The sequence below is a fragment of the Sorex fumeus genome, unplaced genomic scaffold (genome assembly GCF_029834395.1).
Source record: "Sorex fumeus unplaced genomic scaffold, SorFum_2.1 ptg000129l, whole genome shotgun sequence".
NCBI lineage: Eukaryota > Metazoa > Chordata > Mammalia > Eulipotyphla > Soricidae > Sorex > Sorex fumeus.
The window spans coordinates 9,869,977-9,896,944 of record NW_026606186.1 but is presented as its reverse complement, the minus strand read 5'-3'; the positions used below and the strand labels follow the sequence as shown (position 1 = coordinate 9,896,944).

General features: G+C 39.3%; 1 protein-coding gene across 3 annotated transcripts in view; it reads right to left on the bottom strand.

Annotated features, from left to right (window-relative positions):
- The window catches only part of LOC130045836 (complement C5-like), a 45,655-nt gene that overhangs the window by 13,449 nt on the left and 5,238 nt on the right, over positions 1 to 26,968 (bottom strand). For all 3 annotated transcript variants that reach the window (XM_056138718.1, XM_056138720.1, XM_056138721.1), the window contains exons 5-15: positions 26,502 to 26,593; positions 23,405 to 23,484; positions 20,449 to 20,551; positions 18,441 to 18,555; positions 17,770 to 17,887; positions 16,726 to 16,841; positions 16,073 to 16,252; positions 6,407 to 6,610; positions 4,139 to 4,348; positions 3,887 to 4,036; positions 46 to 175 (exon numbers count right to left, since the gene is read on the bottom strand). In XM_056138718.1, the coding sequence (XP_055994693.1) occupies positions 46 to 175; positions 3,887 to 4,036; positions 4,139 to 4,348; positions 6,407 to 6,610; positions 16,073 to 16,252; positions 16,726 to 16,841; positions 17,770 to 17,887; positions 18,441 to 18,555; positions 20,449 to 20,551; positions 23,405 to 23,484; positions 26,502 to 26,593 (1,498 nt within the window). The remainder of the gene's footprint in view (positions 1 to 45; positions 176 to 3,886; positions 4,037 to 4,138; positions 4,349 to 6,406; positions 6,611 to 16,072; positions 16,253 to 16,725; positions 16,842 to 17,769; positions 17,888 to 18,440; positions 18,556 to 20,448; positions 20,552 to 23,404; positions 23,485 to 26,501; positions 26,594 to 26,968) is intronic.

The window sequence follows — 26,968 nt, the reverse complement described above, 5'->3', positions numbered from 1 at the left end:
CATACAATGAGAATCTTCAGGTTAGTAGAAAGCCAAATGAATTACCCTCTCGTTGGGAGTGACCTGCGTCCACGTTGGTAAGGACAGTCAGTCCCGTGGAGTAGAGCACCTCAGCATTATTCCTGCCCCCTCCTGTTCCACAGTCCTGGCCACGTTTGGGTGAAGTCTGAAGTATCTGTTCGAAGAAACCATCCCCAATCCCAAAGAAACAACAGTCAGTGGCCGCTATGGGGATGATCTGGATTGTATGCTAGTGACTAGCATACTAAATGTTACCATGAAATTCTCCAGCTTTTCCAAACCTTCCCCATCCCCTATTTTTATCTCAACAATTTACAGAGAACTTCTATTCAGATTCACTTGAAAAGTCTTAAGAATACGACATATGAAAGTATTTAGAAAGCAATGTATAATCTCTTAAAACAATCTACATAGAATTATATATCAACATTGACAAATGAATGAGTAAACAAAATACTATCTCTCCCCATCCTCCTCCACGTCTAGACTCTAATTTCTGACAGAGATGATATTTTTAATATTAAATTATATTGATTTCTTATTGGCCTACAGTAGTATAAAATTTTGCAAATACAGCTCCACCCCTCTACAAATACATCACTGTCACTGTCACTGTCCTCCCATTGTTCATCGATTTGCTCAGGAGGGCCCAGTAACGTCTCCATTGTGAGACTTGTTACTGTGTTTGGCATATCGAATACATCATGGGTAGCTATCTAGGCTTTGCCGTGTGGGCGAGATACTGTTGGGAGCTTGCCTGGCTCTCCGAGTGGGGCAGAAGAATCGAACCTAGGTTGGCTGAGTTGACCGCGTGCAAGGCAAACGCCCTACCCATGGTGCTATCAAATATATAAGACTCACAATATCCACCATCACAGTTTCAGTTCTATTGTTACAGGTGAGGGTGTGTGGGGTAGCTACAATAAGAAAAAAAAAGAAACTCTCTAAAAGTTTATTGTAGGTTTGTGATTACCAATTTCCTGATAAAGAGAGAACTTTGGAAAATGAGTTCAAGCCAGCGGGAAGAGCAAGATCAGTGAAGAGTATCCTGGCCTTATTTTACTTTTCTCCTTATTAAACTGAGAATTACTGATTACTGCCCATGCCCCCTAGATGCATACTTAGATTAAGGATACGTAAAGTGTATGACCGGGGGGATGGGGGTGGGGGGATATTATCCATGGTGGTGGAAAATGGGCACTGGTGGAGGGATGGGTATCTGATCATTGTATAATCGAAACCCAAGCACAAAAAATTGTAAATCTACAACTGTACCTCATGGTGTTTCACTAATAAAAAAAAAAGAAAAAAAAGTGTATGAGCAAGCATCTAGTCCATATATGTTTGCACAACTTTAACACCACCTCAATCATGCTTCTCATGCTCAACCCCTTATGCATGTTCCTCTCCTTAGTTATCAGACTTCTTAAGAACCCTTTACCCCCAAGTCCAGTGTGTGACTCTTGAGAGTTACTGCAATCATGCCTGGGGTGTGCGCTGTTTAATGAAAATCTTCATTACTATATTGTCTTGTTCTTGATTTTTTTTATCTGACAAAGACAAAAGCCAAAGTGCAGCAAGGACCTGGCCCTGTGTCTCTTCATCTCTGTGTCACTGCCACAAGAAAGGACCCCATTGTATGCAGGAGTCCCCAGGCTTAATTTCCAGCATGATGTAGGTTTCCAGAACCACTGGGAATGACCCCGAGAACCACCCAAAATATTCCCTAATTACTGCCAGCTGAGGTCCAAAGACACCCCCCCCGCCAATTTTTTTCTCTTTTTAATTTATTTTTAAATTTTAATTTGTTCCCTTTATTTAAACACTGTGGTTTACAAAGTTGTTCATAATGCATATGTTACAGGCATTCAATATTCCAATACCAATCCCACTACCAGTGTGACCTCCATCTTTGTTCCCATTTTCCCATCCACCCTCCAAACCTCCCCCTTAGCAGGCACAAAATAATTTATTTTATATTGCTTGGTACAGCTAAATGACTAATGCAATGATCAAAAAATACTTCAGTAAAAGAAAATTTGTGAAAGTTGTTATATCTCACATGGGGACATTAAGCCAATTTTTTAAAAGAAAGAAAAAATAAAATTTCTCCCATCTCTTCTTTTTTTCTCTGGTAACCCTATGGTTTTCCCAGAGAGACCCTGTGTTTCAGTACTTCTCAGTAGAGAAGAAAAATGGGGAGGGAGATGTTCAACAGATTCTTTTTCTATTTAAATAAGGAAAATAGTTATAAGAAAAAAATAGTGACCAAGATTGAGTGAACCAGGGGCTGGAGCGATAGCACAGTGGGTAGGGAGTTTGCCTTGCACGCGGCCAACCCGGGTTTGATTCCCAGCATCCCATATGGTCCCCTGAGCACCTCCAGGAGTAATTCCTGAGTGCAGAGCCAGGAGTAACCCATGTGCATCGCCGGGTGTGACTCAAAAAGAAAAAAAAATTGAGTGTTGAGTGACACATGAAATGAATGATGGGTTATTTGGTGGTAGGAGGAGGCCCCAGAAGGGAAATGGTTACACCCAGCTGCATTCACTTCCATGTTTATCTGTGTAGTCTGCTACTATGGCTCTGTTTTCTGCTTTCATCACAGTTCCATTTATTTAATAAACTCAACCAACCGGAACAGCAGAATTTTCAGTAATATACCTTCCTTGGAACATGCAAGAATTCCAATTTTATATGTGAGTGTAGGAAGTGTTTTCTCTGAGTCAATAATATTAGAGGTTATTCTTATAAATGACTTTTAAATAAGGTGATGATTTGAAGGAAGGAAGATGATTTGAAACTGGTTGCCTTCGAGGGTCAGTTCCTGAACATGCAATAAATTACATTTTAGTTTGTTCCCTGAGAAAACAAGACTAAAGAATTTGATTTGTTTTCCCAAATAAAACAAGTAAATGTAAAACAAAATAAATTGGAGAATAAATTAGCCCAAGATATCTATATCTATATATACTTGATAGAGATATCTAGATGACAGGCACATAAGTAAAAGGGGTAACTCAACTGATTGAGTTCACTTAATTCTACCCTTACTGGGAATCCACTAAGTCACCAATATGACTATTACAGTTTTCTTCATCAACATGAGAACTCCATTTATATTCAAAACATTTAAAAAATTATTATTTATATTGCGATAGCACAGCAGTAGGGCGTTTGCCTTGCATGCAGCCAACATGGCCGACTCGAGTTCGATTCCTCTGCCCCTCTCGGAGAGCCCAGCAAGCTACCGAGAGTATCTCGCCCGCACGGCAGAGCCTGGCAAGCTCCCCGTGACGTATTCCATATGCCAAACACAGTAACAACAAAATCTCCAATGGAGACGTTACTGGGCCCACTCGAGCAAATCGATGATCAACGGGAGGGCCTTTACTTACTTACTTACTTTACTATATCCTTCTCACAGGGTTGTTGTGAATCTTTAACAAACTTATAGATGTTGGGTTAGGGAGATGGTTCAAAGGCCTGGAGTACAAGCTTTGCATCAAGACTCCTTGGGTCCATCCCAGCACTGTATTGTTCCCTAAGCACTACCTGGAGCACTCCCCAAACACCTAGCTGGGAGTTGTCCTAAGCATTACTTGATTCCCAAACAAACAAAAGAATATAGATGTAAACATTTTAAAACTATACTCAAGAATAGTTAAGTGTTTAGTAAATACTGGCTGTTGGTATTACTATCCTTAAATCCAGTTCAGGAGACAGACATTGGTGTAATTGCATCTTTTATCCTTTGTGTTTCTCCTATGAGGAGGCCACAGACCCTTGAGAGAACCATGGAGGTCACTTGGCCCTATGTGGCCCTATGTCATGCCAGTATCAGTAATCATTGACTTTACTTAACTCTTTCCTTGGGATTTTTGCTTCTTTCTTCAAAGTGATATGAAGCCATGTCCACTGATGATAAAGCTACCCACAAATTGGACTGTGTTTCCATAGTAAGAGTAACACCTATGTCTGGAGAATGGATATCCTTATTTGGAGACAGATGAATCTAAAATAAGTTGAGAAAGAAATAACCTTAAATTCAGATTAAGTAGTCTTAATGTCAGCTTAAATAGGATAAATTCAGGCTGGTAAGAGTTGTGTAGCTTACCTGGAGCTGATAGCCACATTTTTCTTGAATCTTTAGGCAGACTGAGTCAGACACTAATTCTGTCGTCTGACCTCCTGTGACAAAGTAATAGACCAGGAGACAGGCTGTAGGAGCCATGTGCTGAGTCAGGGGAAGGTTCAAAAGTTGGGAGGATGAACCTGGGAGTTTCTTCTCTGCTCCAAAGTAAACAATTTTGCCCTTAGATGAAATCTAAAAAAATGCACAGCAAGAAACACCAAAGTGGGTTGAAAACTGAATTGATGCTAAAGAGGAAGACAATTATTGTCCGCTAAACATAGATTTTGCATTTGTCACACATACATGAACATGTTCATTGTGATCATATTATGGTTTTATTTAAACCCCTTTTAGTAATTCAGGAATTGAGACTCATAGATACAAAGTCTTCATTAATGTAAAAGGTGCTTCTCTTAGTATCAACAAAGGTATTGATTATATCAGAAACTGGCTTAGATGTTATCTATCACAACAAGGAAAGTATTTAGAATTGTGTCCTCAAAGGTTTTTTCTGAGCAGGAAAATCCATTGGGGTGAGACTTAAGCATGCTGATTTAAAGTCCAGGTCTTTTTCGATAAATCATGTTCTTGGTCTTGCTAGTTAGTACTTAAAAAAGGTTGAAATAATGTCTACCTTTTTTTTTTTTATAAACTGTGATTCTAGATTTAAACCCATTAGATTGTAGTGCTTGTTGGTGATACCTAAGTTTTAGTGTTTGCACTCACTAGGGTGTGTTGCACCAGATGTAAGTGTGACGTTTTACTAGGACGCCAGGGATCCCGATCAATAGTACCACCAGTATCACTCCATAATTGAATTGAGATGGGATCCTCAAACTCATGCCTGCAAGGCATGTGCTCTACGTATAAGTCATCCCTTGGTCCCTCTAGTTTGTATTTCAAACAGTCATGAGCAACACCAGGAATTGATATATCCACCCCCTGAGTACAGGATTAAGGTAAAGGTAAAGGTAAAGGCCCTCCCGTTGATCGTCGATTTGCTCGAGCGGGCCCAGTAACGTCTCCATTGGAGACTTTGTTGTTACTGTGTCTGGCATATCGAATACTCTCGGTAGCTTGCCGGGCTCTCCGAGAGGGACGGAGGAATCGAACTCGGGTCGGCCATGTTGGCCGCGTGTAAGGCAAATGCCCTACCCGCTGTGCTATCGCTCCAGCCCAGGATTAAATTCTTCCTTTTGTAAGTAAGGCATGCTTTAAAGGGATATTGGCAGGCCTTGCAGTCTAACTCCTTCTATCGCTTTTTTCTTGTCCATAATTAGTCTAAGGAATGAGTGAAGGCTCTCATCAAACCCGTAGCATCGTGCTGCAGGCTATCAGTTTAGAAGTCAAAAGGCCCAAAACAAAATCTTACCCCAAGTTCTTTCGACCATGGCAGGTCACTGACCCTCTCCACTTTGTTCCACTTGCTTAATGAATTCCAGAAGCTGTTATGAGGCTTTTTAACAAGACATTGTGAGTGTGCTATTTATTTATTTTCAATCTTTGTTGAAGCACAATGATTTATAACACTGCTAATGATGGAGTTTCGTGTATCCAACGTTCCAACATTGCAGCCAGAGTGTCTGCTTCCTTCCACCACTGTCCCAAGATCCCCTCTGATGCCTTTTTTGATGTCCCCCACTCTGCCTTTTTGATGTCCTGCCTTGGGCTCTGCTAAACTCAGTTCTGTGAACCAACTCTGAATGTGCTTTTTAGATTTGCAAAGTGCTGTGCAAGTGTATCTATTCCCTCATTGAATATCATTTTGAGTTGCTTTGTCTCAGGTGACAAAGGAATAATTTCAAGGATTATTTGTGATACTTTAGAGAACTGGAAACTTGCCATGCATGCTGCCAACCTGATTTGATCCCGACTACCCTGTTTGGTCCCTGAGCTTGCCAGGAGTGATCCCTGAGTAGGAGCCAGGAGTAAGCCCTGAACACTACCTGGCATAGTAAAAAAATAAAAACAAAACAAAACAAATTAATAGGAAATCTAGATATAGATACATTTCTATATAAAGAAATGATACATTTCTGGGTTTGACTTCTGGCTATTATGTCCATCTGTCCCTGAATTTATATATTGTTCTTTATTTTTGTGTTACTCTTAAAGAAAACAGGATTATGAAGACATTTTGCTTTGCATTTTTCTGTTAAAATATTAATGAACATTATTAACCACAAGAAAAAGGATTATTTGCATAAGTAAAGGAATGTGGCAATTAGGGAAATAGATGCAATTACTTACCAGGTAATTGTAGTGTGTGATCTTCTCAACATAAGGACTTTTAGGAGTGATAGTTACTCTCAGATGTTCTCCAACAAGCAAATTCTTGTAACTGTCTGGCCAAGTGAGAGAAAGAAAACTCTCGCTATTTGATGAGTAAGCCACTGCTTTATAGTCATTACTGGCCTGGTATTGTTCTGGAAGATCTGGGTCATTCGTTCTGACCTAAAGAAGATAATGACAAAAAAATGTCAAGTACTGAAAAAACTCTCAATCAAAGATGACCATGGTGTGGGGTATTAGTGCTCAGGGCTTTCCGTCTTTACTTAATAAGACTTGGTTCTAAGTGATTGATAGATATGAATGCATTTATGTGCTTTATATGACTTTGGCTTCACAATATCTTATCAAAAGGCAAATTCTCAGCTCATTGATTTACCACTGTACTAAGCTATACTGCTAAGTGATGACAGAAAGTTTATTGATTAAAAATAATAAAGTTAACTGTGAACATCAAGTGCTTAGCTCTTAAATATATAAAAATGATAGACTCATGTGTAGGATAACACTGTTTTGTCCTTCCTCAGGTAGCTTAGGTTTATCGGGTCACATCCATCCCAGGGCATTGAAATTGTATTATAAGTTAATATTGCATTTCTCCTCTCCTTATGTCTTTTTTTCCCCTTTATTTTATTTTATTTTTTTTACAGTTGTAGATTTACAATTTTTTGTGCTTTGGTTTCAATTATACAATGATCAGATACCCATCCCTCCACCAGTGCCCATTTTCCACCACCATGGATAATATCCCTCCCACCCCCATCCTCCCATCCCCCCTGTCTCTGTGGCAGGGCAATCCCCTGTGTTCTCTCTCTCCGTTTGGGTGTTGTGGTCTGCAAAAGAGGCATTGAGTGGCAAACATGTTCAGTCCATAGTCTACTTTCGACATGCATCTCCCCTCCTGGGAGGATCCTCCAAACATCCTTTATTTGGTGCTCCCTTTTCTATCTGAGCTGCCCTTTCCTCTAGGATACCCGACTGGCCTCTAAGTTATGGAGTAATCCTCCTGGTGCTGATCTCAGCTATTCTTGGGTATTAATCTCATACTTTGTTACTTTATATCCCCCAGATGAATGCAATCTTTCTATGTCTATCCCTCTCTTTCTGACTCATTTCGCTTAGCATGATACTTTCCACATTGTACCACTTGTATGTAAATTTCATGACTTCATCTTTTCTAACAGCTACATAGTACTCCATTGTGTAAATGTACCAAAGTTTCTTTAACCAGTCATCTGTTCTTGGGCATTCAGGTTTCTTCCAGTTTCTGGCTATTGTAAAGAGTGCTGCAATGAACAAACAAGTGCAGATGTCACTTCGACTATACATTTTTGCCTCTCTGGGATATATTCCCAGGAGTGGTATTGCTGGGTCAAATGGGAGCTCAATTTCTAATTTTTTGAGAATCGTCCATACTGTTTTCCAGAAGGGCTGAACCAGTGGACATTCCCACCAACAGTGAAGGAGGGTCCCTTTCTCGCCACATCCACGCCAGCATCGGTTGCTTTTGTTCTTTTGAATGTGGGCCAGTCTCTGAGGTGTGAGATGGTATCTCATTGTGGTTTTGATCTGCATCTCCCTGATGATTAATGATGTAGAGCATTTTCTCATGTGCTTTTTTGCCATTCGGATTTCTTCTTTGAGAAAGTTTCTGTTCATTTCATTGCCCCATTTTTGGATGGGGTTGGATGTTTTCTTCTTGTGGAGTTTAACCAGTATTTTGTATATCCTGGATATCAACTCCTTGTCAGATGTGTATTTGGTGAATATCCTTTCCCATTCTGTAGACTGTCTTTGTATTTTGGTCACTGTTTCTTTGGAGGTGCAGAAGCTTCTTAGTTTAAGATAGTCCCATTTATCTATCTCTGTTTTCACTTGCTCGGCCAGTGGCGTGGCATCTTTGAAGATAGCATTAGCTTCAATGTCATGGAGGGTTTTGCCAACTTTATCTTCAATGTACCTTATGGTTTCTGGTCTGATGTTGAGGTCTTTAGTCCATTTTGATCTTACTTTTGTACATGGTGTTAGGCAGAGTTCTGAGCCTATTTTTTTGCATGTAGCCGTCCAGTGATGCCAACACAATTTATTAAAGAGGCTTTCCTTACTCCACTTCACATTACTTGCACCTTTATCAAAGATTAGATGATCATATGATTGAGGGGAGATGTCAGTGTATTCAACCCTGTTCCATTGGTCTGCAGTTCTGCCTTTGTTCCAGTACCATGCTGTTTTAATTATTACTGCTTTGTAGTACAGTTTGAAATTCGGGAGGTTGATTCCTCCCATTTTCTTTTTCCCAAGAATTGCTTTAGCTATTCGTGGGGGCTTATTGTTCCATATAAATTTCAGGAGTGTTTGCTCCATTTCTTTGAAGAATGTCATGGGTATCCTTATAGGGATTGCATTGAATTTATACAATGCTTTCGGTAGTATTGCCATTTTGACAATGTTAAGTCTCCCGACCCATGAGCAGGGGATATCTTTCCATTTCCTCATGTCCTCTTTTATTTCCTGAAGTAGCGTTTTGTAGTTTTCTTTGTACAGGTCCTTTACTTCCTTAGTTAAGCTGATTCCTAGGTACTTGATTTTCTGGGGCACAATTGTGAACGGGATTGTTTTTTTCATGTTGCTTTCTTCTCTCTCACTGTTTGCGTATAGGAAAGCCATGGACTTTTGGGTATTGATTTTATAACCTGCAAGTTTACTATACGAGTCTATTGTTTCTAGGAGTTTTTTGGTGGAGGTTATTGGGTTCTCTAAGTAGAGTATCATATCATCTGCGAATAGTGAGATCTTGATTTCTTCCTTTCCTACCTGAATGCCCTTAATATCTTTTTCCTGCCTAATCGCTATTGCAAGTACTTCCAGTACTATATTGAACAGCAGTGGAGAGAGTGGGCATCCCTGTCTCGTCCCTGATTTTAGAGGGAAGGCTCTCAGTTTTTCCCCATTGAGGATGATGCTTGCTGTAGGCTTGTGGTAGATGGCTTTAATTATGTTGAGGAAGGTCCCCTCTATACCCATTTTGGCTAGGGTTTTCATCATAAAGGGGTGCTGGATCTTATCAAATGCTTTCTCTGCATCTATTGATATGATCATATGCTTTTTATCTTTTCTTTTGTTGATATGGTGGATTATGTTGATTGATTTCCGAATGTTAAACCATCCTTGCATCCCTGGGATGAATCCTACTTGGTCATGGTGTATGATCTTTTTGATGAGTAGTTGGGTTCTATTTGCTAGTAGTTTGTTGAGGATCTTTGCATCTGTGTTCATCAGGGATATCGGCCTGTAATTCTCTTTCTTTGTGGTATCTCTGTCTGCTTTTGGTATCAGTGTGATATTTGCTTCGTAGAAACTGTTCGGAAGTGTTTTTGATATTTCAATTTCGTGGAAAAGCTTAAAGAGCATTGGGAGTAAGTCCTCTTTAAAGATTTGGAAGAATTCACTAGTGAATCCATCCAGGCCAGGACTTTTGTGCTTGGGGAGACTTTTTATTACCATTTCGATTTCCTTGATGGTGATAGGTCTGTTCAGGTATTCCAGGTCTTCTTGGTTCAGCCTTGGGAGTCTGTAGGAGTGTAGGAATTTATCCATTTCCTCGAGGTTTTGATGTTCCGTGGCATAAAGCTTCTCAAAGTACTCCCTGAGGATCTTCTGAATTTCTGTGGTTTCTGTTGTAATGACCCCCTTTTCATTTCTGATTCGGTTTATTAGGGTTTTCTCTCTCCCTTTCTTTGTGAGTTTTGCTAGAGGCTTATCATTCTTGTTAGTTTTCTGGAAGAACCAGCTCTTGGTTTCATTGATCTTTCGGATTGTTTTTTGGGTTTCCATCTCGTTAATCTCTGCTCTGAGTTTTATTATTTCCTTACTCCTGTTCGGGTTGTGCTCCTTTTTCTGGTCCTTCTCCAAGCTCTTAAGCTGTGAGGTTAGGTTACTTATGTGTGCTCGCTCCTCCTTCCTGAGGAATGCTTGTAGAGCTATAAACTTTCCTCTTAACACAGCCTTTGCTGTGTCCCATAAGTTTTGGTAACTCGTGTTCTCATTTTCATTCGTTTCTAGGAATCTTTTGATTTCCTCTTTGATTTCCTGTCTAATCCACTCGTTGGTCAATAGTGCACTGTTTAATTTCCAGGTGTTTGACTTAGTTTTCTGTTTTTGTGTGTGATTTACTTCTAATTTCAGCGCATTATGGTCTGTGAAGATTGTTGATACAATCTCTACCTTCTTAATTTTATGGAGGCATGTTTTGTGGCTCAGCATGTGGTCTATCTTGGAGAATGTTCCATGTATGCTTGAGAAGAATGTGTATTCAGCTTTTTGTGGATGAAGTGTCCTGTATATATCTACTAAGTCCCTTTCTTCCATTGTTTCCCTCAAATGAAGTATGTCCTTGCTAAGCTTGAGTCTGGTTGATCTATCGAGAGGTGACAAAGCAGTGTTGAAGTCTCCCACTAATATTGTGTTGCTATTGATGTCTTTTTCCAAATCTATGAGTAGTTGTTTTAAGTAATTTGCTGGTCTCTCATTAGGTGCATATACCTTTATTATTGTAAGTTCTTCCTGTTGTACAGATCCTTTGATCAATAAGAAATGGCCTTCACTGTCTCTTATGACCTTCCTCACTCTGAAATCGATGTGGTCTGATATAAGGATGGCTACCCCAGCTTTTTTATGGGAGCTGTTTGCCTGTAGATTGTTGTCCAGCCTTTGACTCCGAGTCTGTGTTTGCTTTGACTATTGAGATGCGTTTCTTGCAGGCAGCAGAATGTTGGGTTCAATTTTCTAATCCATCCTGCCACTCTGAGTCTTTTAATTGGTGCGTTTAGCCCATTGACATTGAGAGAGATTATTGTTATGGGATTTCTTCCCATTGTTCTGTTAAAATTTGGTGTATTTGAGGGGCCTTTCTTGCCTTAAAGTAGCCCATTTAGTTGTTCTTGTAACCATCGTTTTGAGTCTATGAAGTTCCTGAGCTGTTGTTTGTCTGTGAAACTGTGTTGTTCCTTCTATTAAGAATTAGAGTCTTGCTGGGAAAAGTATTTTTGGGGAGGCATTTATTTCATTGAGTTTTTTCACTATGTCCCACCACTGTTTTCGGGCCATGAGGGTTTCATCAGAAAAATCAGCTGTGAATTTTAAGGATGCTCCTTTGTAAGAGATTTCTTTCTTTGATCTTGCTGCTTTCAGAATTTTGTCTCTGTCTAAGGTTTTGGTCATTTTGATCAGAATGTGTCTTGGGGTATTTTTATTCGTATTTCTTCTAGCTGGTACCCTTCGGGCCTCCTGAATGTGGTCACAAGTTTTCTTCAGCTCTGGAAACGTTGTAGCAATGATGTCTTTGACAGTTTCTTCTTCATCAAGGTTTTCTTCCTGTCCCTCTGGGACTCCAATAATTCTTATGTTACCCCTCTTGGCTTCATCACGATCTTCTCTTGCCCTCTGTTCCCGAATTGTGAGTCTCTTTTCCATTTTCTGCTCTTTTCTGGAGAGTCTATGAACTTCATCTTCGAGCTCACTGATTCTGTTCTCAGCATCTCTTACTCTGTTGCTGAGGCCTTCCACTGAGCTTTTCAATTCGCCTATGAGATTTTTCAGGTCTGACATTTCTGATTGCATTTTCCTCATTTCTGCCTTCAGATCCTCTTGTCTTCTATTGGCATTGGTTTCCATTGTTTCTTTTAATTCCCTAAGCATCCTAAGTAGCTCCCTTCTGAATTCCTTGTCAGAGAGGTTGTCTAACACTACAGTACTGTTGGTGTCATCTGGGCTAGACTCTTCAATATGAAAGTTTGGTGGGCTTTTGCGTTGCTTTACCATTGTGAGAGGTGTGGTTTGGTCCTTTACGTTCACTGTTGCTATTCTGCTTGATATGCAGTGTGAGTTAAGATAGGCTTATGAGTTATTGGCTACTGTGTTTCTAGTGGCTGAGCTAAAATAGAGAAATTTCCATCTAAGAAGGTAGCTTATGGTTCCTATGGCATATGTAGTGAGAAAATATTTCGCGGCCGCATTAGCAGCTGCGGCTCCGGAAAGAGTCCCTGGCACTGGGCGAGGAGTTGGGAACGTCTCCTGTTTGGAATTGGAGCCGTTCAGCTTTGTTGCCCAGAGCTGCGCCTCTGTGCCCGTCCCACGCAGATCAGGGGTTGAAAACCGGCTTTCTAGGGGCTGGATCTAGCTGCGCAAGCCCAAAGAGGGTCCCAGGCCCTTGGGGGCGGGCTGTACCTGTTTGGAATTGGAGCCGTTCAGCTTTGTTGCCCAGAGCTGCGCCTCTGTGCCCGTCCCACGCAGATCAGGGGGTGAAAACCGTCTTTCTAGGGGCTGGATCTAGCTGCGCATGCCCAAAGAGGGTCCCAGGCCCTTGGGGGCAGGCTGTACCTGCTTGGAATTGGAGCCGTTCAGCTTTGTTGCCCAGAGCTGCGCCTCTGTCCTCTCCTTATGTCTTTTGAATAGTTTACCTTAAAGCAATGTCCTTTCTGTATGGACACAGGAAAACAGTTAATATTATGTTTTGTAACTTGGGAGTTCTGCTCTTCTCTCTTTGAGGTCTTCCTTGACCGCATCTCTGCACTGCTTTGCGAGCTCGGACATTAGCTTGCGGTTGCCTGAGGCATGCACCAAGCCACGCTGGCGAATAAGCTCAAGAGTTTTCGAAGACAGGCTTTTTTTGTGGCTATCTCTCTCTTGGCGTTCCTCGCACATTCATGGAGGTGCTGTACCAGTCAATCGTATTCCTCATCAATGTTCTTCTCAAAGAGAGAAGAGCAGAAGTGCTGGTAGATGTGGCAGAAGCCGGGAAAAGTATTCATAACGCCCGCCTGTCCTTTGCCAACTACAAGACCAAGATGACTGCCCTCCGACATCCTGATGGATCCATCACATCCTCCAGAACGGCAATGGAGAAGATTATCCATGACTTCTACTCAAATCTCTTTGATAGCCATGTCCACTTGCCGACATACCAAATTCCACAGGATGGATATGTCGTTCCCAACGTTCTCCCTTCTGAAATCCGACACGCCATTTCATCGGTAAAGACACGAACAGCACCCGGCCCAGACAAGGTCAGACCTGAACACCTGAAGAACCTGCCATCAGTACTCATCAATACACTGGCTCGGCTCTTCACTCGCTACCTGTCTGAATGCAAGGTTCCGTCCTAATGGAAAACCAGCAGGACCCTACTACTGTTCAAGAAGGGAGACATCCATGACATTGGCAACTATCGCCTGATCTGCCTATTGTCTGTCATCTACAAGTTGTTCACTCGAGTCATCCTTAATAGGATTGGCAGAACACTAGATGAAGGACAACCATGCGAGCAAGCCAGGTTCCGCAAAGGATTCAGCACCATCGACCATATCCACACTATAACCAAGCTCATTGAGGTTTCTCGGGAGTTCAAGATGCCGCTCTGTTTAACGTTCATTGATTTAAAGAAGGCCTTTGATTCTGTTGAGATGGAAGTGGTCATTGAAGCCCTAGCCAATCAGGGCATTCAAGTCCAATACATCAGGATCCTCCGTGAGCTGTATTGCGGATTCACTACCAGGATCTCACCATTCTACAAAGAAGTGATCCTTGATGTCAAGAGAAGGGTGCGGCAGGGTGATACCATTTCACTGAAACTCTTCAGTGCCACCCTCGAGAACATCATGCGATGACCAGAATGGGAAGGAATGGGAGTGAAGATAGATGGTCGGCAACTACACCACCTCCGCTTTGCTGATGACATTGTTTTAATAACACCAAACACCAGCCAAGTGGCACAAATGCTGGCCGACTTTGACCGTGAGTGTGGAAAGGTAGGACTACAGCTGAATCTTACGAAGACAATGTTTATGAGAAACAACCTTGTTCCTGATGCCCCATTCGCTCTCAACGGAACGACCATCTCCAAATGCAACAGCTATGTGTACCTAGGTCGAGAAGTCAACATGACAAATGACCTGGCACCCGAGCTGTGCAGGAGGAAGAGAGCAGCTTGGAACGCCTTCAAGAACGTCGAAGAAATAGCTAAGAGGACGAAGAACTTCCGGCTCCGGGCACATCTCTTTGATTCCACTGTTCTTCCTGCATTAACATATGCCTCAGAGACCTGGGCCCTACGCAAACAGGATGAGAACGCTATTCAGGTCTCCCAAAGAGGAATTGAAAGAGCTATGCTTGGAATATCACGTTTCACTCAAATGAGAGAAAGAATCCGGAGTTCCGACATCCATCGAGAATCAGGGACGCTGTCTCATTTGCCAAGGTGTCAAAAATCAGATGGGCTGGTCACGTAATGAGATTTAAAGATGACCGCTGGACTAGAGCTGTTACCGACTGGATTCCACGGGATGTCAAAAGACCGCATGGCCGCACACCTAGCAGATGGTCAGACTTCTTCATCAAGATCATGAACGATCGGTTTGAGGCTCTTCATGTTCCCAGAGTGAACAGATGCCATTGGGCTACAGTAGCACGTGACAGGGCCAAATGGAGATGTTACTGGCTCTCGCTCGAGCAAATCGACCACTAACGGGAGGTTAAGTGATTAAGTGATTAACTTAGGAGTTGATTGACTCCAAATAATATTTACTCCTGGGCATCTGTTTTCTTGACTCAGTTGCCATTAGTTCCTAGCACCCCCAAAGCAGGGTCCCAACAAGGGACTGAATGGACCCAGGACAAGCTGTGAGCTACCGTAGCATTGAAATGGGCCAGGCCAAAGCGCCATAATACTCAACTATAAGTTGAGGGTATGATCATGGACAAATGCTGTCATAATCCAAAAGTAACTAACGACGAGATTAGTTCCCTGCTGGGGCTAGGAAGACTAACCTGGCCTGAGGACCGCAGAATGTATAGTGAGATGTTTATATCTCTTACTGTGCTCACACAGAATGACATTGCTAGAAATATTAGAAGTAGATTTACTACAACTATTTAAGTAGATTACTACCTGAGGAAAGAACACACCCTTGTTAGGATCCCACCCTTGAGCGGATATCCTAGCAATCTGGAGAAATCTCTTTAGATGAGATTTTATCCTTGAGTCAATCTCCTGGAGGAGCGGTCTTACCTCTCTTTGTTGATTTGTTAATGTTCAACCCACCTTTGTGTTACCACCCTAAGTGATTGCTATATAAAGTAAAAATGTAAGCTCGGAGAGAGCAGAGTCAGAAGTGAGAGAGCTCGGGCTCCAGAGATCCAGAGTCAGAGCCAGAAGGAGAAGGAGTTCCAGATTGGGGCCCAGGAGAGAAGGAGGCAGAGGAGAGACAGGAGTCTAGAGGATTGGAATAAACTAGAATTGATATCTACCAGCCTGGCCCTCGTTTCTTCCTTTGTCTATCCTTGGCCAACAGCTGTCCTGATCCAGGCCACACTCAGCGGCTCAAGAGCACCGAATGCAGGTGGTAAGATAGACCCGTCAGAGAGCCCGCAAACACACAACCTTCAGCGTGCTAAGATTTTACACTCATGGGCTATTTAGTAAATTTAATTGTATTTCCTATAGCCACAAGTCAAAATTTTCTGAGAAGTTCATTAGACTTATGTACAAAATATCTTCCATGTTTCTTGCATACTAGTTACTACACAGATTGAAACACTATTTGAAATTCAGCATATGAGAATTCTGCTTACATGGAACTCCAGTGTTGTCACATCAGTGGGAATATTAATGACAAATGAGGCTACTCCATCAGAATTTGTTTTACTTTGTCTTATATCCAGGTTTGTCTTCATTGTTTTGTGAACTACTTTTGCTTTCAAGGTCACAGCAATTCCTCTTATCAAATGGCCAATGACGTTCTTCACTTGTACCTGTTGGACCAAATTTATTTAAATAATTAATTAGCATTGTCATCTGTAACAGTACAGTAAACTAATAATTGTTAACATGGATTTTTTAAAAAATAAGAAAACCCTAAAATAGTTTCTTCTTTCACTCCCAAGTACAAATTGCTAGAATTTAACTCAGAGGTCAAATGCAATTCTACTAGGGTTTTGTTTTAAATTTTTAAGACATACAATTACATTTAATTCAAGGCATAATTACTGAATTATTTAATAAATGCTTGTTAAGAGTTTAGTTAAATTATTGTCATGACTGGATTGAATCTATAGCTTTTCCTCAGAGCTCTTGTGATTTCCTTGTTTATTTTTAATTTCCCTTAATCTATTCTCCATTGAAGTAGCTACACACCAGAGCAAGGTATCTCAGAAATCTATGCCCTTCCTCTACCATACCATATTAGACTAAAGGTGCACCATATTTGATTTTCTAGTCATCCCACCTTGATGGAAAATGGAATCCCAGGCTTCAGGAATAGAGGAGTGGCAACCAAATCCAGTGTGTAGGGAGAGAGGATGTACTCAACATCAGCTACTTTGTTTTCGTGGATAGAGTCACCTGATAGGATAGTAGGTAAGAAACTGGTAAGTACAATGGAGCATAAACATCTGCCTGTATATCTACTCTGTCTCTCTCTTTAGTTGGATAAGGACATGTTGTTCATTTATTTCCTGGACTTTAAAAATTATAACCTAAATCTGGTTCATTTCTGTAGTAATCTTGGAAGATTTTGACCCTTCCATGAACAAGTAACTTGTGGTTATCAGAACATAGGTAAGATTTCCATTCATTGGTTTCAGATATATTGTCTGAACAATTTTTTAAATAATTCATTCCACTTTACTTTCAGGTAGTGAAAAATACTCATATACTCTAGGAGTTGATAATCCTGTTGGAAGAGACACTTCTATCTGGTATTTATTTCAAAGGTATCATCCAAATAATGGGTGCTATGGTAGAAGACATATGTTAACTCTTTAATAATATGTAAGAAAGTGACTCAGTAATGTTTTCATAATTTGAATAATTTTGCTCTCACTTGTTTGTTGCAAGTAAAAATTCCAGGTATCAGCATTGCCTGCTCTTTCTGATAACGTAAAGTGCTATTCTTTACATTATGAGTTGGGAGTCACCATTATATAGTGATGCCTTTCATGAGTATACCATCTGCTTGGAGTTCCTGTACCATATTTGGAAAAGCAACTATACTTGTGAACTGAATATAAGTTACCAATTGATATCCAAACTTTAAAATAAGAAATATCTTTAAGATAACCTCAGTGGAGTACTATAACCATAATGTAAACAATTAAGTGTGCAATGTCAACGCCAAGGCCAAATGTGTGAACTACAAACAGAATGTGATTTCCGGTGAACGCCATAACCAAGCATGAGCTGCAACAAAAGTAGCAAAGAGAAGAGAACATGGAAAAAAATAGAAAGATGAGCTGTAAGAAATAATGTCCACATTACTTTAAAAACTCACCCTTTTTTACTTCCACAAAAATATAAAGGTACTTGTTATTTAATTCTTCTATGTTTTTATTCGATAATGAAATTGCCTTTGAAGTGTTAAAATTAACTTTTGCTATTCCATCAATAAGCTGTTTCAAGAGGAGACAAAAAAGTAGAAGCTATATTAGAGAAGGATTCACTAAGGGAACAACAGATTCTGCTTTCATCAGTTTGAAAAATCTCCAGTTGACAATGATATTTAGTGATAGGTAGAAACTACACAATCACAAGCACAAATCTGTAAGGCACTCTAGTCCTTAATATTTAGGTCATTCCTTGTAAGCCCTAAGGTTCAGGTTATATTGTAAGATAATAAGGACAGAATTTTTGGGGGGAAACTGAAAATCTCTGATGTATAAAAAATTATGTCTCATCCTGTCTAGAATTTGAGGCTGTAATTGGATATCAATGTGTATCTGTTGGAACTTAATATAAAAATACAACTATGTTCATATAGATTTTAAATTGCTTTAGAAAGCAATATTAAAAACTCAACTTTAAGTGAAACTTTCCAAAGTCTAAAGCATTATTGGTTAAGTTTAATTCTATAAACTCTTAGAAGTTAAAGCTCACTTTTATTATATATACTCTAGTGAATTGCCTCCTGTTCATTTCTGTAAAGGTTGCTTGAGCCTTTCTTACCTTCGTGGTTTGTGTTCCTGCAAGCATCATTTCCTTTCTATTATCATCTAATTTTTCTTTTATTCCAAAAAATACAAAAACATCAGCCTCAGAAACATTTTCATTAGGAGAATATCTGGTAAAAGAGAATACAGTTAACTACTTTTTAAACAAAGCAATTACAGTAATGAAATAAAATTTAATCAGGTAAAATTTTCTTTCTGCTCTGAAAAGAGTGTTTATATCTGCTAATGCATTTCATTCGTAGAACCAACAGGTGCTGTGCTAAGGGAGATTTTTTACAGATTATTTTCCTTTATACTTCAATGTTTTTTCTTTTATTTTTTTATTTTTATTGAGGTACAGTGAGGTACACTATGAGGTACAGTTGTAGACTTACAAATTTTTGTGCTTTGGTTTCAATTGTACAATGATCAAATACCCATCCCTCCACCAGTGCCCATTTCCCACCACCAAGAATCCCAGTATCCCTCCCACCCCCCATCCACCCCATCTCACCCTGCCTCTGTGGCAGGGCATACCCTTTTGTTCTCTCTCTCCTTTTGGGTGTTGTGGTTTGCAAAAGAGGCATTGAGTAGTAGCAATCATGTTTGATCTATAGTCTACTTTCAGCATGCTTCTCCCTAAGGGAGATTTTTTTAATTGGAATTTTTAAAAAGGTTTTGTTGTTGCTGTTGTTAATTTAGTTACTGTAGTTTCTAAAGATGTCAGTAACAGCATTTCAAATACGTTTCAAGTATACAGTCCTGTCACCACTGTCAGCATCCCTCCATCAATGTTTTTAGGTTCCCTTCTGACCCCAGTCTACCTCCTTCTCAGGCACACTTATTGTAGTTTGGGTATTATGCTTACAGTAGTGTTTGCCATAAAGGTTTATATAAACACAGCTCTATATTTACCTCAACTCTAAATCACAGATATGTCCAAGGCCTCTGATCCTGCTCTTATATTATTAAGTACATATTTTTATTCATTTTGACAAATGAGGAATTTGAGTCCCGGTGTGGTGAAAAGAACTTGCATATCTTCCCTTAAACGTTAAGTCCATAGTAACATGGTGGAGAACAGAACTCAAGATCTATGTGTTTGTGTCTGTATTTTATCTATCATTGTAGCATGATGTGACAATTGGTTCTTTATGGCACCTTTTATTATGGAGAACATCCCATTTGCGCCACAGTTATGGGAGGCAAGCTGTTTGTAAGTCAATCCCATATTTACCCTTTGAATCTATGGAAAATATGATTTTTTCTCTTCTTAAATATAAAACAGCAAGCCAGTGTTCTTAAGAATATTTTATAAAGGCTTTTTGGATAATGATTATAATCAATTAATATTGATTAAGATATGTCACAAATAAAAGTCACAAAATACTTTATTTCCGAGTAGTAGTAGTCACTTGAATAGTCAACATAATGTTCAATCTTTAGAATTATTTTTTGCTTTAATATTATAAAACAAAGGCAAGAATCCCATCAGCAAATATACTTATGCCAACAATTATGACCATTTTTGACTCACACACACATACATTCCTTTGTAAATTGTTAGAAGTAATTCAATATAAATTTTTAATCTCATAAACAATACTTTATAATTGTAATTTATATCTAAATTTCCTATGGATAAAATAACAAACAAAATTAAAACTAATAGTTAAAACCACTATAATTTTACCTACTTGTGAAATGTACTTGAGAGATACTTAGGAGAAAATGTAAGGTCTTAAGTGAAATGTTAGAAAAAGATGAGGTCTAAAACTGGTGTTAAATGCCAATCATAAACTTTAAAAACCAGTATAGCACAAGAAAGAAAGTTAAGAACAGTAACTAAACAGAAAAAGAATGGAATCGGTAATGACAAATATAGCTATGATTTTCAATCACACTGTTTTTCACACTTAATCTCAGAGTCTTTTTCAGCATAAGAACACCAGCCAAGTACTAGCATTCAATTATATTGACCCTTGAAATAGAATCTGTTTGCATTTGGCAAATAATTTTCTTACCTAGCTTTTATAGTAATTTTGAAGTCCTCAAAGTGTTTATGACTAATAAAGTAGTCTTCTGGTTCTATTAATACAGTGAATTGGGGTCTCATTGCATCTGAAGCTGAACAAAAAGAATAACACGGGTTCAAATGTAATTATATTTCAAGAAAGAAATGTCTGAATACAGAGGGGATGGAATACATATACATGATGTATATAATGATATACATCAGAAACATGTATAACCTTGTTTTCTATCCACTATTCATACCACATCTGATCCTTCTGTTAGGAGCCAATTACATCTTTTCCTGCTGCATTCCTGTCGCTATTAAATCATATGTGCTACTATTTAAGCTACTATTTGAGCTCTTGGAGAATAAGATTTAATCTTGCTTCTCTGTGTAAACTTGACTCCCGTATAGTAAAGTGTTTGACAGATGTTTATTAAATTGGAAAATTACTTGCTTCTTTAAGATGTCGATGTTCAATCATTTTCTTCCAGTTAGTGTCCAATATATAAGAGCATGAATCTTAAACTTTCATTTAGGAAATATATATCCTAGTTATTATCTGTAGAATATAACTATTTTTAAAACGGAACTAGAATCAAGAACATGAAGGGACACTTGGGTGCAGGGTGAGCAGGGATGGTGGTGATTAGAATAACAAAATCTCACTGTTGTGACTGCTTCTTCTCATGTCAGAGGAGCGTGCCCTTCAATGGACTGGCAAAGAGGCAGAGCAAGGACTTTGTGACTAGAACAGAGTTCAGCCACGGGAGTTAATATGTTGCTACCAAACCCCGAGTCTAATTGCTCTAGTAGATACTCTTCTGCCGTGCTTTAATATATTGAATGTTTCCAATTTTTCATGCACTTGATATTCTCTAATGAATGCTTCAGCTCTCTCATCAACCTGAGGGACAGAAAACATCGCTTAAATGGTTTAGGAACAAATTTACATATAATCATTCAAGTTAATTATTTAGTATGAATGAAAAGATCTAGTCATTAATTTTTATTAGAAATAATAGAGAGAAGTAATATTTTATCCTGAAATAGAATATATGGAAGTTGAACTAATAAGGTTTTATTTTAACCATAGTAATTTGTTAAAGTACTTCATTGAATATTTAGGGCTGATGGGAAGAAGTTTTTGCTGGTATTTTTAGAGGTCCATGCTCACTCTCTATTTTGCGTGGACAACATAGTGGTGAAAACTTGATATCAACCCATTTCTTTCAGCCTAACTCTCTTAACCTATCTTTAGATGAGAGGAACTGGATCAGATGAATCCTGAGAGTGTCAGACAAACACTGAATTTTGCTAAGACACTATCTAATCCTAGCTTCCTAAAGAATTTGACCCTTTGACCCACTTCAGAATTTAGTGATTGAATTATGGTGAGTCAGACCAAAAATCCTTGGTCTCCCATTTCCCATTGTACCTCTGTTCTATCACTCTTCATCGACCCTCTTCTATTATTAATTTGTTTTGAGGTAATAAAATTACTGTAAGCTATTTAAAAATCACTGTATCACTGTATCACTGTATCACTGTCATCCCATTGATGGTTGAATTACTCGAGTGGGTGCCAGTAACATATCTATTCCTCCCAGTCTTGATATTTTAGCAGCCTCTTCTTGTCTTTTCCCAACCACCGGAGGCTCTTTCAGGGTCAGGGGAATGAGACCTATTGTCGTTACTTGCATATTGAATACGCCCTGGGGAGCTTGTCAGGCTCTGCCCATGTGGGCGGGATACTCTCGGTAGCTTGCTGGGCTCTCTGTGAGGCATAAATGGGTAGGAAGTGTCTTCTAATGTGACGCGAGGTCCAGAAAACAGCCTGGAGTGTGACGGTGCTTGGGTAGTGGAGGTCAGCTGCCGGGGCTGGGTCCCTTGGGGTAGGGAGGGCTCTCACCCGCCACACAGCCTGGCACGAAGTTCCTATTCATATTTAAAAATAGGCAGATGCAGATCAAAACAACACTGAGATATCATCTCACACCACAGAGACTGGCCCACATCCAAAAGGTCAAAAGCAACTGGTGTTGGCATGGATGTGGCAAGAAAGGGACTCTCCTTCACTGCTGGTGGGAATGCCAAATGGTTCAGCCCTTTTGGAAAACAGTATGGACGATTCTCCAAAAATTAGAAATTGAGCTCCCATTTGACCCAGCAATACCACACCTGGGAATATACCCCAGAAAGGCAAAAAGGTATAGTCAAAATGACATCTGCACTTCTATGTTCATTGCTGCACTATTCACAATAGCTAAAATCTGGATAAAACCCGAGAGCCCTAGAACAGATGACTGGTTAAAGAAATTTTGGTACATCTACGCAATGGAGTACTTTGCAGCTGTTAGAAAAGATGAAGTTATGAAATTTACATACAAGTGGTACTACATGGAAAGTATCATGCTAAGCGAAATGAGTCAGAAAGAGAGGGACAGACATAGAAAGATTGCGTTCATCTGGGGAATATAAAGCAACAAATTGGGAGACTAACACCCAAGAATAGCCGAGATAAGTACCAGGAGGTTCACTCCATGGCTTGGAGGGCAGCCGCACATGCTGAGGGAGAAGGCAGCTCAGATAGAGAGGAGAGCACCAAGTAAAGGCTGTTGGGAGGGCCCTCCCAGGATGAGAGATGCATGCTGAAAATAGACTATAGACCGAACATGATAGTCACTCAATGCCTCTTTTGCAAACCACAGCACCCGAAAGGAGAGAGAAAACAAAAGGGAATGCCCTGCCACAGGGGTGGTGTGGAATGGGAGGGGGTAGAGGGGTGGGAGGGATGCTGGGAGCATTGGAGGTGGGGAATGGGCACCGGTGGAGGGATGTATTACTGAAACCCAAGCACAAAAATTTGTAAGTCTACAACTGTACCTCATGGTGTTTCACTAATAAAAATTAAAAAAGAATAAAAATAGGCATTGTAAATCTCAATTATTCACAGAAATTACCAGCTTTAATTTCAAAATACGCAGTTCCTGTTGTTGTGAAGTCCTTTTTGAATTTAGTTTTAATTGTCCATAAGCCATATCTGTGAAGGAACATATTAAAAAGTTTTGGTATTGGGATCAGAGAAATAACAAAGTAAGTAAAGTGTTTACCTTGTATGTGGCTGGCCAGGGCTTGATCTCTGGTATCCCAAATGGTCCCCAGAGATTTACCAGGATTGATCCCGGAGTGCCAAGCCAGGAATAAGTCCTGAGTACTACTGTATGTAACCCCCGGAACAAAAAGAAAAGTTTTATATCATCAAATAACATATATTTAATTAAAATAATGAAATGATCATGTCTCATATCCAAATTATTTTTATTGGATTTATTAATTGAAATAATATGTGACAAAATCACAGAAATAGAAATTATACAAGTATCTATTTAGAACACAGTGACATTAAGGTAAAAATTAAGCAAAAAAGGAAAGCTGAGAAACTGTCTATTAGTTGGAAAATGGAGAACATATTGCTAAATGACACTGATACAAAGAGAAAATTAAAGAAGGAACAAAAAATACATTTAGATGAATATAGTACCTAAGGGTGCTATATATATATATGTATATATATATATATATATAAAGAGAGAGAGTACTCAGTATTTTTACATCATGAAATGGAAACAGGCTCAGATAAATAACATAATCTCACATCATGAGAAGCTAATTAAAGAACAGCACTGAATCACAAAGTAAGTAGAAGGAAGGAAATTATTAAAATTAGGAAATTATTTCTATATCAATGATATAGAAATCAAGAAAATAATAAAATGGTAGATGATACCAGGAGTTGATTTTTCATAAGAATAAGATTTTAAAACCCTTACCTTGACTCACAAGGTTAAAAATAGAGAAAACAAATTGATAAGATCAGATATGAAAGAGAAGAAATTTCCACAGACTTCTTAGAAAGCTCAAAAGGGGTTACTGTGCCCAATATGTGCCACTAAGCTGGAGAACCTAGAAGAAATGGATCAATTTTTAGAATCACAAAAACTCACAATATTGAATTAAGAAAAGGTATAAAACACCCAGCGATGCACAGGGGTACAGGGGTTACTCCTGGCTCTGCACTCAGGAATTACTCCTGGCGGTGCTCAGGGGACCATATGGGATGCTGGGATTCGAACTTGGGTCAGCCACATGCGAGGCAAATGCCCTACCCGCTGTGTTATTGCTCCAGCCCCACAATTCCACTTCTTGATATCTACCCCCACCCCACAAAATCAGGGACAGAAATGATTCAATGGATTGAGCTCATGCTCTGCATGCAGAAGACCCAAGATCAATCCAGAGCACTGCATCACTGATGCAGTGAGCACGACTGGGAATGAGCCACAAGCAGAGAGCCTGGAGTTGCCCCAGAGTCCTGCCAGATGGGAACACAGAACCAAAAAACTCCCACAACAGCAATACCTGCCACAATGAACATCCCCACACAAAACAAAACAAAGATATCAATTCAATAAGATATTTGCACTTCTTTTTTAGTTCAGAACTATTTTTAATATATTTCCAATATCTTGTTTTGCAAGATATAGAAATAGCTCAAATGTCTAATAACACAGGAGTGGATAAGAAATGCATGTATAATGAAATAATTTTCAAGAAAAGATAAAATCTTGGAGGTTACTGCAACTTGGATAGATTTGGAGGGTATCATGCTGAACAAAGTGAGTCAAAGAGAGAAGGAGAAATACCAAAACATTCTACAGATATGTTAAATATAAAGAAAATATTAAGGCAGTAAACAAGGCTATCGATACTAGACCCTGACAGGCTGCCTATAGAACTGAGTTTGCTAAATGAAGATGGTAAGTGAAAAGAGGGGAACCTAGAGAATGTGGTAGAAGGATCCTGGCACTCTTGTTGTTGGTGTGTTGTAGTAACATTGTATTTCTGGAACATTTATATGAACATTATCATAAATCATGGTGCCAAAAACAAAAAAAAACTTAAGCTAAGACTATAAAACAAAAGTAAATACTGAAATTATAATTTTCGTTCTACTCATTCATTATTTAATGTATCATAGTATGAAAATTAGCTAAAAATATTTAAATATCAAGGCATTGCTTACTCAATCACTCTTGAAGTTTAATCATATTACTAGATATACTGTTCAGCCTGCTGGAAAATATGGAATATAGTTTAGCATCATTAGATTGGAAAAACTTATTAAAATAATCAAGTTTAATGTTGATGATTTGTAACTCAAGCCAGTGGGAGATGACCTACTTATGACTACTTATTAATTAATTTATTTTTGCAGTGTTAGGAATGAACTCAGGCCTTTATACATGCATGGTATTCTACCATCAAGCCTTATCTCTGGCCTCAGGTATTATTTTGGGTGGGGCCTAGTGGGAGGAGGACAGAATAGCAAGAATGGTGATCAGAGTGAAGTGATTTCCCAATTAGGCTCCACCACTTAAAGGCTGTATGACCTGGTCGATCAATTTGAAGAGACCTATTCGTTTCCCTGATCATTAATATTCTCATCTTGAAGATGAGCATGATAAAGGACCTGAGTACTAGGTATATAAGCTGGTATCCATAAATATACATTTTTCCTTCATTTGATGCATCACACTTTCAAGGCATGATGCAAAAGGGAAATCCCAAATCCTATTCCAAAAAAAAGTCTTCCATGTCCTAATAATGAATATCAGAGAATATTTGAGGCACAGGCTAGTGGGCATTTTCATTTTTCTTCTGTCTACTTATCTCTCAATATCTGTTAAGTTTCTTTCTCCCACAGTGTCTACTGCTTGAACTATTGTGAAAGTTGCTCTCTGAATCGAGTAGACCAGACTATCTGGCTGTTACAACAGGGCATATTATATCAGGCCTCTGCCTTGCATTGCAATAACCCAAGCGATATATCCTTTTACAGCTAGAAGGGACACTCACTGAGCCTGAGAAAATAAAACAGAACTTTCTTTACAGCAGCTCCTTTATGTCATATGCAAATGGCTCCGTCAGACTGTGCATGAAATACCAGGCACCTTAAAGCTTTGAAATAAAAACAATTTTAATAATAATTTAAAATACTTAGGATAAGGTCGCATCTGGAAATCAGGAAAAGTGGTAATCCCAACATATTCACTCTGTCCTACCATGACAGTTTCTGATCCTTCTGGATCCTACGAGTGAAAAGAAATGCCAAGTTTTATTTTTAAACAACTTATAAATAGAAGGTCACACACATAAAATGATATGTGATTGGCTTTGTGCTCAGGGATCACTCTTAGTGGTGCTCAGGGAATCTTATGTGATGCCAGGGATAGAACCAGGGAACAGTTATATACAGGGAAAGCACCTTACTCCCTGAACTCTCTCTCCAGCCCTGATTGATTATTCTTATAATTCATTAAGTTCTTAGAAACTCTGTTAAATTTAAGCTCATGGAACATCACCAGGCTTTGAGTACCATGATTCTCAACTGTCAGCTTTGATAACAAGACTAAGGCACTTAATATGATTCGTATTTATATCAGGTATAAATAGAATAGTGGATG